Source organism: Micromys minutus (assembly GCF_963924665.1).
Source record: "Micromys minutus genome assembly, chromosome: 3".
Taxonomy (NCBI): Eukaryota; Metazoa; Chordata; class Mammalia; order Rodentia; family Muridae; genus Micromys; species Micromys minutus.
In genome coordinates this window covers 68371576-68385854 of record NC_137972.1, presented here as the reverse complement: position 1 = coordinate 68385854, position 14279 = coordinate 68371576, and the positions used below count along the sequence as shown (strand labels likewise).

The window sequence follows — 14279 nt, the reverse complement described above, 5'->3', positions numbered from 1 at the left end:
GCGAGCACAAAAACAAAACCAAAGAAACAAAAAAAAAAAAAAAAAAAATGCAAACACCAGCACCATCTGCTATTTGCTCAGCAATTCTAGTTGTTGCTCCCTCAGAGAGGATGGAAGCAGGTCATCAGATAAACGTCCCATTAGCTCATTGGCAGACATGCCGGGTTGCAGGTCACAGGGTGGCAGCTGATGGGTGCTCACTAGAGTGAGGCAAATCAAACCCATCTGCCCGTCACTGTGTGGCCCAACAGGACGGCTCTTGGCTGAGAAAAATTCACCCTCAGTGGCCCACAGATTCAGCTTATTCCCTGGATTAGTGTCCATCCTGCAGACCACATGCACAGAAGCATAGCTACGGATCTTCTGAACATCCTTATAGACTGGCATCATATCCCAGCATCAAAGCTGCCGGGTGGCATTTCTCACCAGGCAGATGTTAGAGCTACCTGGGGGACTGTTGCGTGGTCAGATGCCCAGGTTCTGTTCCAGACCAGCTAAAGCGGGTAGATATGAGCAGTTAGTTGGTCAAGCTCTCCAGGTGATGCCAACACACCACCAGGACTGAGAAAGAGCAGAGCAGAGTCAGCCTCTGAACCCCTGTGCTCCGGTCGGTTGCAGACAGCGCACAAACACTGGCAAACAATTAATAGCTGTTCACTATAAAGCAGATAACGAGGAGGGGGAGGGATAAATGATCCAATAAAACTGACCTATAAAGTTCATACCCATGAGTCAAAACCCCCTGAATCCCACTAAAGGGCATTTTAGTGACTATTAATGTTACACTGGGGTCTTTGTTCCCAACATTTGTTAAGGGTGTGGACAGCAATTAAGAAAAACCCTGTAATTGGGGCAGCTCTCCTTAGACTCACTCATCCTGTTTGCTGCTAACCCTCCCTGCCACAGGCAGACAGCCTAAGAAGTGAAACAAACAACAAGCCTCAGGCAATGACTGAACTGGTCTGTAAAGCAATCCTGACTTGTTTCCAAGGAAACAGCCATAGTGCAACTCCGAGCAATGAAAGCAGGACCCAGCCAGGAAGAAACACTACCTGAAGATGCAGGCTGTCCAACTTAGCGAGCGAACATTTTCAGGCACACTGTCAGTAATACAGCACCGGGAGGTATGCTTAAATACCTGGTAGCCCACGGTTGCTCAATTGGAGGTACAGAATGGACCCAGATTCCATGTCATGTTTTTAAACCCTGGCACTCAAGTCACACCTCAGAGCAATTAGCTCAGGATATGAGAGAACAACTAAGTAAGTGACACTGGGGGTGGGGGTGGGGTGTATGCTTGTGTTCCACGTGTCAGTGTATGTGTGTGTGTGTGTGGGTGGGTGGGTGGGTGGGTGCATGTGCATACAAATATGAGTATGCGTGGATGCTGGGGGTCAGCCCTCTAGATGCTGCAGGACAGATGTGAGGCCAGAGGACATATGTTTCCATGTGATGCAGATGCTGCGGGTCCAGGTTCCATGGGTTGCCCAAGCAATTCTCTTTATAGCATCCAAGACTGAGGGCTAGCATATAAAAAGGTAGGAAAGCTCATAAGGGGGTCTCATCGGAGTAGGGAAAATTGTAACCCAGCTATGCTGCCAACCTGGTACTTGGTAATAGGTGTTCTGGTATCTACTTCTTCCTGATGCTTAAAACTAAGGCCCTGAAGTCAAGCATAACGGTGCACACCTTTAATCCCAGCACTCAAGAGTAAGAGGCAGACACATTTCTGAAATCGAGGCTAGTCTGCTCTACAAACCAAGTTCCAGGCCAGCTGGGGCTACAAAAAGAAACCCTGACATGCAAAAACAAAACAGAAAACTAAGGCTCCATTCCAAGGCAAGCCTGCATTCGTTGCAGAAATAAAACTTTTTCAAAGGGCAGTTAAGCATGAAATGTTAACACTAGGACAGGCCAAAAAAAAAAAAAAAAAAAAAAAAAAAAAAAGTGGCTTCAGGGACAATAGCACAGGTTCCAAAGTATTCCCAGATGACAGTCACACGGTTTCTATTAACAACAGATGATAAATACAGTGGTGATCCTATAAGATTCTACCACCTGGTGACATTGTAGTCATCTTAATCTAAGTGCATAATATTATGCTATCCATGAAGGAAGGAAATCGACTAATAAAATCCTTCTCAGAATTGTGGCGCTACCATTGTGTGACACGTGTCTGTGTAAAGAAGGCAAGTCCTCTAATATGACTTCAGCCCGTGCGACCACATGGCGGTAAACCCCTCTGCTGTCTAGACTCACCTGTCACTACTTTGCAGCGCTGCCTGGGTCCCTCGATCTCGGAAGATGGGCTGGGGGTGGAGGACCATTTGCGTCTGACCAGATGCTCTCTCCCGCTGAATGGGCCCCCTGAGTTGTTGAGAGGCTGGATGAATACCTGCTCCTGCTCAAGCTGGATGAGACCAACCTGCCCAGAAAGGAGACAAGACATTGGTTATTCTTCTTCATTCATGTTTGTGGTCCCAGCAGTATGTGGGCTGGGCTTTGATTTGCCTCATCTGGGTTTATGCTTCCATTGGCTGCCGAGCCCCCATGATGATTGATCTCCATTGGACTTAAAAATATCCCACTGAGTAGTTACGTTGGGAGGTTTGGATGAGTGGGTGTCTTAGACAAGGTTACTACTGCTGTGACAGTACACCATGATCAAAACGAACTTGGTAGAATAGGGTTTATTTTACCTTGCAGATCACAGCATCCACAAGAGAAGTCAGAATAGGAACTGCTGGGGAGACCACACAGGAGCCTGCTTACTGGCTTGGTCAGCCGGCTTTCTCATAGAACCCAGGGCCACCAGCCGAGGGGTGGCACCACCCACAATGGGCTGGGCCCTCTCCCTATCTATCATTAATTAAGAAAATGTCCTACAGGTGCCTAAAGGGTCAATCTCATGGAACATGTTCTCAGTTGAGAGTTCTTCCCAAATGACTCTAGCTTGTGTCAACGTGACATAAAACCAGCACGGTGGGGTTGACACTGCTGTGGGATGCCCACATCACCAGTATTTATTTTCCAAGCCTGCTTTCAAAAAAGATGACACACACACACACACACACACACACAGACACACACACACACACACAAAAGTGCACTGTCGCATGTATAAGAAGGTCAGGGACAACTTTAGGAAGTCAGTTCTTTCCTTCTACCATATTAGACTTGCTGGTAAGCATCTTTACCCACTAGGCTGTCTTGATAGCCCTGTATCATTTAATCTCCCACCTTCTCCTTTCTTATACTCACACATATGCACACACACACACACACACACACACACACACACACACACACACAGATATGCTGAGGCTGAACCTAGGCCTTGCATGAACTGTGACATGCTTAGTCAAGTACCCTACAACTAAGCAATATTTGAAGCCCTAAAAAGCAACCCCTAACAAGTCCATCTGAGGTGCTGGAGAGGTGGTTTGCCTCAGCCATGGGGTAATGAGCAGTTGCTCTTGCAGAGGACCTGGGTTTGAATCCCAGCACCTACATGGTGGCTCACAACTGTGACCTCCCATTCCAGGGGGTTTAGCCCCCTTTTCTGGCCCCCATGAGTACTGTGCACATGGGGTGTGCACAGAATGCAAACAAAACAGCTACACACATTAACTAAATCTCTGTGGTCTAGCTGAGCTAGGTGTGGTGGTATACACTCATCACCCCAGCTCTTGAGAGACTGAGGCAGGAGGATCAAGAGTTTGAGCTTAGTGTGGGATACATGAGAATCTGTCTCCAAAGTGCAGTCATCATGGTGATGCACTGTGGAAGCACCTTTCAAACTGCAGGCCAGAGCACTATATCCCTAATGGGAACGTGTATTGTGTCCTTCTTTGAGGCTATTGGAAAGGAGACACCAAGACAAAGGATCCATTCCTGTGTGTAACATTAATTACTAGAGGGGGAGGATGACTTACAGATTTCCACCACAAACTTGCAGCATTTAAGAGAAACCAAGAGAATGTCTGATGGGTTTAGTAATGTACTCTAATTTTAAATGGTCATTTTAAAAACATTATCAGGGTGTGTAAAGAGACCTTAGGCCTTCCTGTATTTATAAAGTGGGGCTGTCAGGCTTAGAAGAATGGTTTATATAATCTCAAACTCTAGTGAAAGGCTTGACTTCAAATAGCCAAAAGAACTTAAAAACAAAATTGAATGTGAGATTTCTAAGACAGCACTGAATATTCAAAGTGAAAAATCACATTTGTAAATGAGCCTAAAGATAAATCATCATCCTCTTAACAGTAAGTGTAAATACTTGCTACCTAATAAGATTTATGAATCAAATGAAAAACTTTAAAACTAGTACTTTTTTAATGTCTTTTTTCCCCTCTTTTTGAGACAGAGTCTCCCTGGCTGGTGTAGAAATCTCAGAAACCTCCAGAGAGCTGGGATTAAAAATGTACACCCACACACCCAGGTTAATTTGTCTTGTTACTAGTGTAAATATCAATGGAGAGGGGTGCAGGGAACTTTTCCCTGGAAGTAATGCTGCCAGCATTGAAGCAGCTGCTCCTCCCTGCCTGCTCTGAGTGTCCTTCCTTAACATGCAGGCAACAAGACGAGACAAACCTCCCCCAGAAGGTGAAATGGCCAAAGGTGAATTGTTCCACTCTGAGAGATGATTTTTGCAGCATCCTCTCTGCTGGGCCACCCGGCTCAGGCCTGCCTTGGCCAGCACAGGTTCACACTGGGCAGACCCACCATAGGGAGCCAAACATATACACATACATCCTCACCTCCCTCCATTTCTAAAGCCATGGTAGGTAAACAGCTTGCCCCAGAAGCATGAGAGCCAGGTATGATGCAAATGTTTATAATCCCAACACTGGAGAGGAGGCAGAGACAGGAAAGTCCCTGGGATTTACTAGCCAGTCAGAATAGCCTACTTGATATGTTTCAGGCCAGAGAAGGACCAGGTCTCATAAAAAAAAAAAGCAAAGTATACAGTATCTAAGGTTAGCCAAGGCTAACCTCTGACCCCAAAGCATGTGCTCATATCTCTCACAAAGAAAACACTACATCATACTGACCCAGGGGTTCAAGCAAGCCCTATGTAGCAGAATCACCTGGAAGCCTTAGGTCAGGTTCAACAACGTGCCCTTCTAGCAAGTCCCCCAACAGTGACAGACAGCGCTGGTCTGGTTGGCAGTTTGAGAATACTATCCTCAGAACAACACTGTGGCTTATCTCAAGCCGGGCACCATCTTTAAGATGTGCTTTATTCTTCAAGCCAAATAAGTCAGTCAGGTTCCACACGGGAAGAGAAGAAGACCAGCTCAGCTCCCCAGAGCATCCTTCCCAACAGCCAGTGTGAAACCATACTTCTAGCTCTAAGCAGAGTTCAAGGTTCCCATTTTGTTAGAACCCCAGCCAAGGTCAACTCACCGACTTTACTACCTAAATGAGACTGTCTCAGAGGGGCACTGTGTAACTTGCAGGAGAACCCAGTGTCAACGCCCCCACCCCTCTCTCCACTTGGAGGCAAAAACTTGAGTTTGCTCACTGGGATTTCTCAGAGTGTGAAGGGGTGGGCAGCGCAGAGGCTTGTGTGCCAAACACACCTTCCATCATAATTGGCCCTCAATTTCACTGAAGGCTGGGTTATTCTGGAAGTACTCTGACTGTGGAAGGCCAAAGTCGGCTCCAGTCCCCAGCACTTCCAAAGCCAGTTACTCTTCCCATGGTGTGTGTAGAAATCGTAGAGAAGCCAGATCCGATGCAAGGTTTCAGAGCTAGAGATGTCTGGCAGGAAACCCTTCACACACACAATCAAAATCTCTTACTTTAGTAAAAGCCTTTTTTTTTTCAGGGCATCTTTTGGTGGGGGGAGTCCTAGATACAGCTTCCCTTCCACTGGGGCAGGAAGAGAACAGTACTGGATGGAGGGAACCTTACTTTCAATCATGACCAGGACCAGTAGAAATAGCTACATAAACTTCCCAGCCTGTGGGCCACCCATAAAAACACAACCCTCCCTCTTCCCCAAGGGGGAGGCCTCAGTTTCATGATTTAGACCAGTGGGTCTCAACCTTCCTAACACTGCAACCCTTTAATACAGGGGTAACCCCCCAAATAAAATTACTTTGTTGCTACTTTGTAACTGTAAATTTGCTACAGTTGTGAATCCTAATGTAAATATCTGACATGCCACCTCTGGAAGAGTCATTTGGTGCCTCCCCACACAAGGACACTGGTCTAAAGGCTCCCCCGAGTAATTCTAACATTTACCCTACCTTCACAGGTCCCAGAATAAGATACTCTGTTGTTCCATAAATATGTACAATTTGTGTCAAAAGAATGTATGTCATTTGTGTCCCCCACTCACAATCTTACACTTAAGTGCTCTCCAGTCCTCTTTATCTCCCCCTTCCCTCCACTCTTTCCCCCAAGCCCCACTCCCAGCTGTCTAATGTTTGCCCCCATGTTATCAGACATTTTTACAACCAAATAGTTCCACTGAAGCAGGATCAGAACTATCCTTCCTGATTTTTCCCAAGCCTGCCACATCATAGTTCCTAGAGACACTGAATGGATTGGCCTAGATCTCACTAAACTAGATACCCCATTGAGCTCTTGACTAGAAGCTGTCACCCCCAGCTCCATGATACTTAGCATTACATGAAGAGCCCTGACATCCAGGCCCTGCTCTGGGAGGGGATAGATCCCTCATCAGGAAATTCAGTGGACAGCCATAAACAAAATCTACCACGATAGCTTTTAACAGGATGTGGAGACTCATGCTACCTCAGGGCTTGACTTTGATGTCTAGAAGTGCCTGGATTTGGAACCTGGACTATCCCAAGACTGTTTGGCTATTACAAAACACACGGCCCCAAACGCTATGTAGGGATTCTCTGGCCTATGCTATCTGCGGTCATGTCAGTGTGTGCAGGGTAGGGTTGAAAATACGTCATGTTCTGTGTGTACACAGAGTTTGGTTGGTATGCTGAGAGGTGTGGAACCCGCCAGATACTGAGCCAACTAGAACATGAGGCCTTCCTGACCCTGCCCAGAATCAATACACGAGAGCCTTCCCAACCTCAACCCTCAGTCTTGCGGCCACATCTGCAAATGTGAAATTCCTGAATCCAGATGCCAGGTCTTTCCAATGCTAGCTTCCTCCTCTGAATGTGAGGCCCCTTGATGGTCTGCTCACTACAGTCAGATAGCTGCAAAGGACCACAAGCTCTCTGTGGAGACTCCCTTGTGTGGCTGTCATTCTTTCCATGGTCATCTCCCCCATCAAAGGCCTAATGACTATGTCACCCCAAAGGTCCTTTCCTGTCCTCCTCACTACGTTCTCACCAGCATGCCCCAGACAACTGTTAAAAAGTCCTCTGTCACCATTTGGCACAAGTGTAAACCTGGGCCAACAACAGCAGCAGGGGCACCCACAAACGGCCCATGGGTAGGGCTCAGCAGTCAGTGTAACCAGCCCAGCAGGGTTTCTGCTCAGTTCAGAGCTGAGAACCACTGTTCTGTGGGAAGTTCCACATGCCACAGATTGGCATCTGGTGTCCCATCACATCCTAATATGTCCATTCAGTTCCTCTCCCATCATCCCCTAAATAGCCCACCCCACCCTACCCAACTACCAACTCACTTGGGAGGACCCGAACGTAGTAGCTCTTGGCCATAACTCTTCTGACCTAGAACATGAGATCCACTCCCTTCAGCTCCAAGCCTCTTTTGACTGAAGATGGCTCCATCTTCGAAAATTTTCTCTTGATCCTCAGGCTCATCTTCCCCCAAAGGCTGCAGTGAGCCTTCCTTCTACACACGGGGGGGGCGGGGGGGGGAGACCATCTTTTCAGACAGGGCTGTGTCACATTTATCTCTGAGACTCACTAGGGGCCTCCTCCAACTATTCTGCACATGCAGGTGTGGAGAGGAGATTTATTCAGAGATTTACACAGATTTATCAACAGTGCTGACTGGTTGATCTATAACTGGAAATAGCCCATAGGGCTATAGGAGAAACCTGGTTTTAATGCCTTAATAAACCAGGCTTTCTCCTGCAGATTTCACAGATAGATCTTATCCTATCCCATCAACAGCAGGGCAAGGCTGATGGCATTTATCCTTTGGATGGCTTCAAGTGAGGAGAACTTCACGAGTTAAAGGTTTGCTCAAGGTCACAGTCTCAAATGACCAGGCAGGTTTGGTTTGGTTTTGACCATGCATTTGCATTCCTGAGCAGAAAAGTGCCCTTCCCTAACCAGAAAAAGACCAGTCAGTGATGGTGATTGTTTCAGATACAAAAGTCGAAAAGACATTTCCAATCATCCCCAGCTAAGGTTAGGTCATCAATGCCATTCGGCATTCAGGGATTATGCGTCAAGACTGCAGTCAGTGGCTGGGATGCTAACTTAATAGGGAGATAGTCTAGCAAGCATGAAGATCCAAGTTTGATTCTCAGAACTGTGTAAAGGGGGGGCATGTAATCTAAGCATAATTACATACATATTACACATACACAAACATGCATGAACTGACAGACAGGTATGCACGCTTAAGAATACAGTCAGTTTAAGAAGACTCCGGGTCATCATCCCACCTTGAGCTTTTCTTTCTAGAAAAAAAAAAAAAATGATGCCACTTGGCAGAATTCCAAAGAGAAATCTGAGTCCCCTAAGACACGTTCAGAACGGAGTCATCAGAGCCTGGCATCCTAAGGGGTTCTGGAAAATTCTGAAAAGCTGCAGGTGGGTGAAGCTCCTGAGCAGGACAATTAATTGAAAGTGCAAAGAGCACGGAGGGCAAGAGAGGTCCAAAGAAGAGGTCACACGGAGGCTGTGTGAACGCTCTCCCAAGAGGAGGCCAGAGGCCTTGGAATTTTCTGGTCAGATTCTCTTTGAGTCTTCCATCTTCAGCTTCACAGCAGTCTCTCCCCTTCTTCCCATAACCTTGCCTCTTAGCATTCACTCAGCTGTTGCCTTCCACCAAGGCCCAAGAATGTGGTCTGTATTTATGCTTTACGCGACCATTCTCAGTGACATGAATTCATTGTACCTGTGTCACTGTGGTGATAACTTGCATTATGATAATCTATCTGATCCCTTCTGAGTAGTCAACAAACTCTAAGACTTTACAGTATGCCCAGACTAAGTCCTACCCAGCTGTACTGGACAAAGAAAGTTTGCATTAGAAAATGAGGCAATTTAATAATGGACCAACCAAACAGCTAGACAATACTACCTTGTAAAGTGCAAGGCCAGCATCTCAACCCTGTCTCCTGATTCCAAGGGTCATGTGACCACCAGCCTCTTGTAACCTCAGCTGCTGCAGGAGAACTCACTGGCTAGGAAGCCTCAGCCCCCATCCTTTCCTACCTACACACACTTCCTCCCCTGAAAACCAAAGTGTGTACTCTCTAAAGGCACCAAGAGAACTGCAAGAACTCTACAGGTACCTCTCCACCCCATCTCCAGCCCATGCTGGGCCACAGAAATGGTGCTCTCTTTGCTAAGAGCAAAGGTGGTCACCAAGATAAATAATTTGCACAATGGAGACACCTTGCTGTGTGGAACACAACTGTGACTTCTGGAAGAGGCATACCTAGGGGCACTCTATTCTTCTTGGTCCTTCTGGGATAGCCTTGGAAATGTGCTTGGCTACTTAATGTTCCACTGCCAGAATGGTTTAGTGACCTCTCTGTCCCCACAGCTCCTATACAGTATACCCTTGCAGGCCATATCCTCGAACGAACAGATTCAGATCTGCAGAACTTCATCAGACCCAACAACAGCCTGGAGCCTTCCTTCCCCTGTTCCTAAAACAGTCATTTCACCTACTCACTCAGACAAGCCATGTAGAGCCTTTGGTGCAATTGACACTCTTTCTCTCCCTGAAGCTTCCCTCCCCTGTCCCCACTGCCCTGTCTATCCACGGAAGTTCAATTTGGAATTCTGCTGGGTCCTCCTCATCACCCGTGCTAGTTGCAGGAAGCTTGGGTAAATTCATCAGGAGAGATACTTTCTCCACTAACCTAAAGCTCATCGCTTTCCGAGTCCATGGTTACAGGAATCCTTCCAAAGGGATGCTACATCTAAAGACTCTGTGAAATGTAAATAAAGTGAAGCAGCAGAAACAGAAAACAATTAATCCTTGGGCCTGGGGTCTTTGAAGATCCAAAAAGTGCAGCTGGTATAACTCTTCCCGATAAGACAGAAAAGGGGAAACACCACAGGCCCACGCCTCTGCCTGCTGCCAGCACAGGGGGAAAGGGGTGAGTTATACTCTGTGCCCTATAAACAGTTTAGCTGTGCTCCATCCTGGTAATGTAGCTCCCTTTAAACAGACTCCCAACATCTCTGAGCTCAGACAGCACAAATGCCAGGAAGACAGAGCACACACTACTCCTGTCCCTGTGAAGACACAGCCATTTGCAGACCTTGGCCATGGCCAAACATACTAATGGCCAAAATACTACCCAGCCTCCAGGAGAGAGTGGGTTGAGCACAGCTGCACACACACGTTTCTACACCTCCCATAGGTGCTGCCATTCAAAAAGGGCAGCATGGAGAAGACAGCCGAGACTAGATGGCTCATACGGTGTAAAAATACTCCCTTTCTGCTCCTTTCTGGGAAAAGTCTGACAATCCCTGCTCAACATGATTCTTTCAACACAAGGAGGCTTTTGCAATGCCCCCACCCAACAGCTACCAAGAGCTATCTTCCGGGCCATGCCCCCTACTATCCTGAGACTATCCTAGTAAACACACACACACACACACACACACACACAACCTCACAATTCAGAGAGCTTCTTCCCTTGTCAAGGGTCCTAGCACAACTTTACCACCCACCTGGGTGGACAACCAAGCCAAAGATGGGGTGCAGGGCAATCTCTGGTAGCTTAAGGTCACAAACTTTCTTGCCTTTGTGTTTCAGGATCACCTTGACGCTATGAGACCAGCTCCCAGCCTTGTCTCTTCCCTCCTGTTCTCCGCCTCTGCCTACGTGTACCCGAGGAGAGTGTCCAATGTGCAGCTTGCACGAACTGGATGAATAAGGCAGACTAAACAACAGCAGTGTCTCCTCAAACTGGAATTGAAAAATCTCAAGACTTACAAGTCCACCCGCAACTGGCTGGGGTGAACTCAAGAGTCTTGGCTGGGTTCCTTTCTCTAAGGCACAGCGCCCTCACATGGTGCCAAAGGGCAGTGCAGTCTTCCTGAAAAGTTGGCTCAGATGCCATCAGAGAGGAGGAGGCTCAGCAATCACTCTGGGAGGACTTTACATCAATGTTCTCCAGATTTCCAGCCTGGGCTCCTTCACAGATAGCTCCTCGCTGGAAACTTTACACCAAGAAGTATAAACTCTGACCTCTCCAGAAACTCACGAAACCGCAGCAAATGGGATTCAGATGTTTCTATGTACGGTACGGGGATGTGACCTAGACTTGAAACACTTTGGCAAAAAACGGGAGAAATGATGTGGGCCTTTGAGTCCCTCCCAGAACATGATACAGCGCTGACCCGAGTCCTACAGTGATCTGAGCCGTTCTCACTCCACTTAAGCCTCCTCGCCCACAGCCTACACCCTTTGCCCCCGTTCCACGCTAACACCTACCAGACCCCACCACAATCTGTGCCTTTGCCTTCTTTTGCTAAGACTGCCAATGTCTCTCAGTTAAACAAAAGTAAACCATCCCCTAAAATGAGACCTTTAAAAAATTCCTGAAAATTGGGCTGCTCTCAGGAAAATATCCATAGGTCCCCCAACACTAACCCAGTACTAAGAAATCGGAAGTATCAAGTAAAACCTTGGAGTCGAGGGTTTTCACACTCTGCTCCTGGATGTGTAGGTGATGATATAGAGTGAAGAGGCAGCTTCCCTGGCCCAGGGTAGGCTGCCAAAACACAGTGTCAGAAACCACTGTCCCAGAGGTCTGCTGTGAGAAGACGGAGGGGAAGCAATGCAGACATTGCACGCTCTGAGTGATGCCATGCTCTTCACGGGTAAACCATCTGCCAGCCACGCGCTCTCCTTGGGGGCACCCGTGGAGAAGCAGCGAAGAATTTGGCTGGGCACCCACGTAGCCAAGTGCTCAAGGGTGAGCGCAAAGAGAGCTAGACCACTCCAAACTTCCTGTGCCTCTCCGAGTGCACTTGTCACGCGCGTCGCAAGCAGGGACGCAAGATCTTCGAGAAGAGAAATTGCAAGGGCAGGACTTACACCTGGGACAGGTGAGCACCCCCCAGTTCTCACTGAGGGTGCATCCAGATAAATGCCTACTGTGGGGTCAGGCAATAAAGCTGCTGCTGCAGTTCCTCTCTTGATCTTACCTCTCATCTAACAAAATTGAGATTGCCCATGGCCTGCCTGGGGTCTCCTCCTAGTACAAGAAGGCTCAAGGGACAGAAGAAAGGTATATAATAAATACCCCATTCCCAGACTGAGGAAATAAACACTTTAGTCCTTCCCCATAACGTGCAGAAAACATACACATCTGTGCTGATGCTGAGAGAGTGGAAACGACAGGTTCAATTTCTTTCCTCTGGGTGAACTATAGCTAATTTCTCAGTGCAACCCCACCCGGCCAGGTTCAGTACACATCAGAATCCAGGACAATGGCAGGGCTTCCCTTGTGTCCCCTCTGCTAAGAAGGAAGGCCAAGTGAAGGAGATGGAAAGGTAAGTTTTCTCCCGCCCAGCCCTCCACGGGACCACCCCAGGAGAAGTAACAGACTGAGCAGGGCAGACCCATAGGGGGCGCGGGCAATACCAGGCCGCCGGCGGCGCCGCAGGCGCTGAGGGAGACGAGGGAGCCCGGGTGGCCCAGGACTTGTCCGGAGTAGAAGCACAGCTCAGTGGGTTGTCCGCTGCGCCCTGAGACACCCGCCTCCTCCACCTCGAAGCCCGGGGACAGGAAACGCAGGTCGCGACGCAGTTGCAGGTATAGGTCGCGCCCAAAGGCCGGCAGGTGCAACAGCAGGGCGCGCTCTCCCGGCTCTGCTGAAGGGCCACCAGAAGATGCTCGCGGTCGCCGCCACCGCCCGAACCCCGCTGCTCCGGGCAGCAGCTGCAGGTGCACGTCGTCCGGGCGCAGCCGCCTCGGGAGCACCACCTCCACGTCGGCCGCCGCGTCGCCGACAGCTGCGGGGAGAGAGGACACGCGTCAGCACCGGCCTGACCACCAGGGCTGCCCGCGGCTCCGGCGCTGGCTCCCAGGGCTCCGTGGGTATCAAGCAGCCGTGACCCCGCACTCCCTTCCCTCCCAGAGCCGGGCCTCTCCAAGTCGGCGAAGCCACTCGATCGCACCCGGGGACAGCTTGCCATCAGCGTGCCGAGAGGGGACCGGAGACCAGTTCTCCGGTCGCGGCCTTCGTTCTCCTCCTCCGGGGATGCTGTCAGCGGTCCACCCATGCACCTGGGCGCCAGGATGCTTTGGGAAGGCACCGGGAAAGTGTCCGCGATAGTTAGTAACACTACCTGTGCCCGGGTCCAGCCCCCACACCAGCAGCAGCAAGGACAGGACGAGAGGGGGCAGCAGGGTGCCGTCACACATGGTACTCGGGACCAGCAGCCCCCAAGACCTTAGCGGCAGAGCAGGGGCGCGCGAGGCAGCGACGCCAGCCAGAGTGAAGCCCTGCAGCCTTTGGAAAAAGTAATTAGCGCTGCGGACAAACCCAACATGGTAAATACTAAGCCCCACCTTCTCCTCGGAAAGTGGGTGGTGATTGGGCTTTTGCTTTCCTCTGCTCCGCCTTCCCTGTCCGTATTGGTTAGGGCCGGTCGAAACCAAAGTGCGTAGTTAGGTTGTAAGCACTTTCTTACACGTGGTTTCTAGGCAGTAGGTAGAATGTGACACCAGGTGGCAGGCGCGAGCCGACTTGCTTGAGGGATCCTGGAGCAGCCAGGAGGGCACCAACCTGGTCTTCAGTTTGTCCTCAGTTGGGAGATCACCTCTGAGGCTGCTATAGCTTCCCAGGAAGATAGGCCAGACCAACTAGTTCAGTACAAGGAGGAAAAATATGTATTGAAGTGACTCCTATTTTTGATTGGCTTGGGGTGAAAGACCCAGACCAGTGTTTCTAGCACACCTGAATTCATACCTGACTTCTGTATCTACAGTGTTTCTCCATATCCCGCAGGCTTCTTGCAGTCTTTACATTTGCAAAGACCAGGAAGGCATGATCACACTCCCCTGGAGACTGGGGAACCGGGAGAAAGAAAACGTAAGGAAACTTTACTTAAATTGCACAGCTAGTTTCTGTCAGAGCCATGCCTTGAATTTGTGATCCTGACTTT

At 49.0% G+C, this 14279-nt stretch overlaps 1 protein-coding gene across 1 annotated transcript in view; it reads right to left on the bottom strand.

Moving 5' to 3' along the window:
- ADAMTS17 (ADAM metallopeptidase with thrombospondin type 1 motif 17) overlaps window positions 1–13536 on the bottom strand; it is a gene marked incomplete at both ends in the record, with an annotated part of 292773 nt that extends 279237 nt beyond the window's left edge. Inside the window, 3 exons of the mRNA XM_080913724.1 lie at window positions 2260–2425; window positions 12754–13124; window positions 13461–13536. Coding sequence (XP_080769850.1) covers window positions 2260–2425; window positions 12754–13124; window positions 13461–13536 — 613 coding nt within the window. The remainder of the gene's footprint in view (window positions 1–2259; window positions 2426–12753; window positions 13125–13460) is intronic.
- Between the last annotated feature and the right edge of the window lie 743 nt (window positions 13537–14279).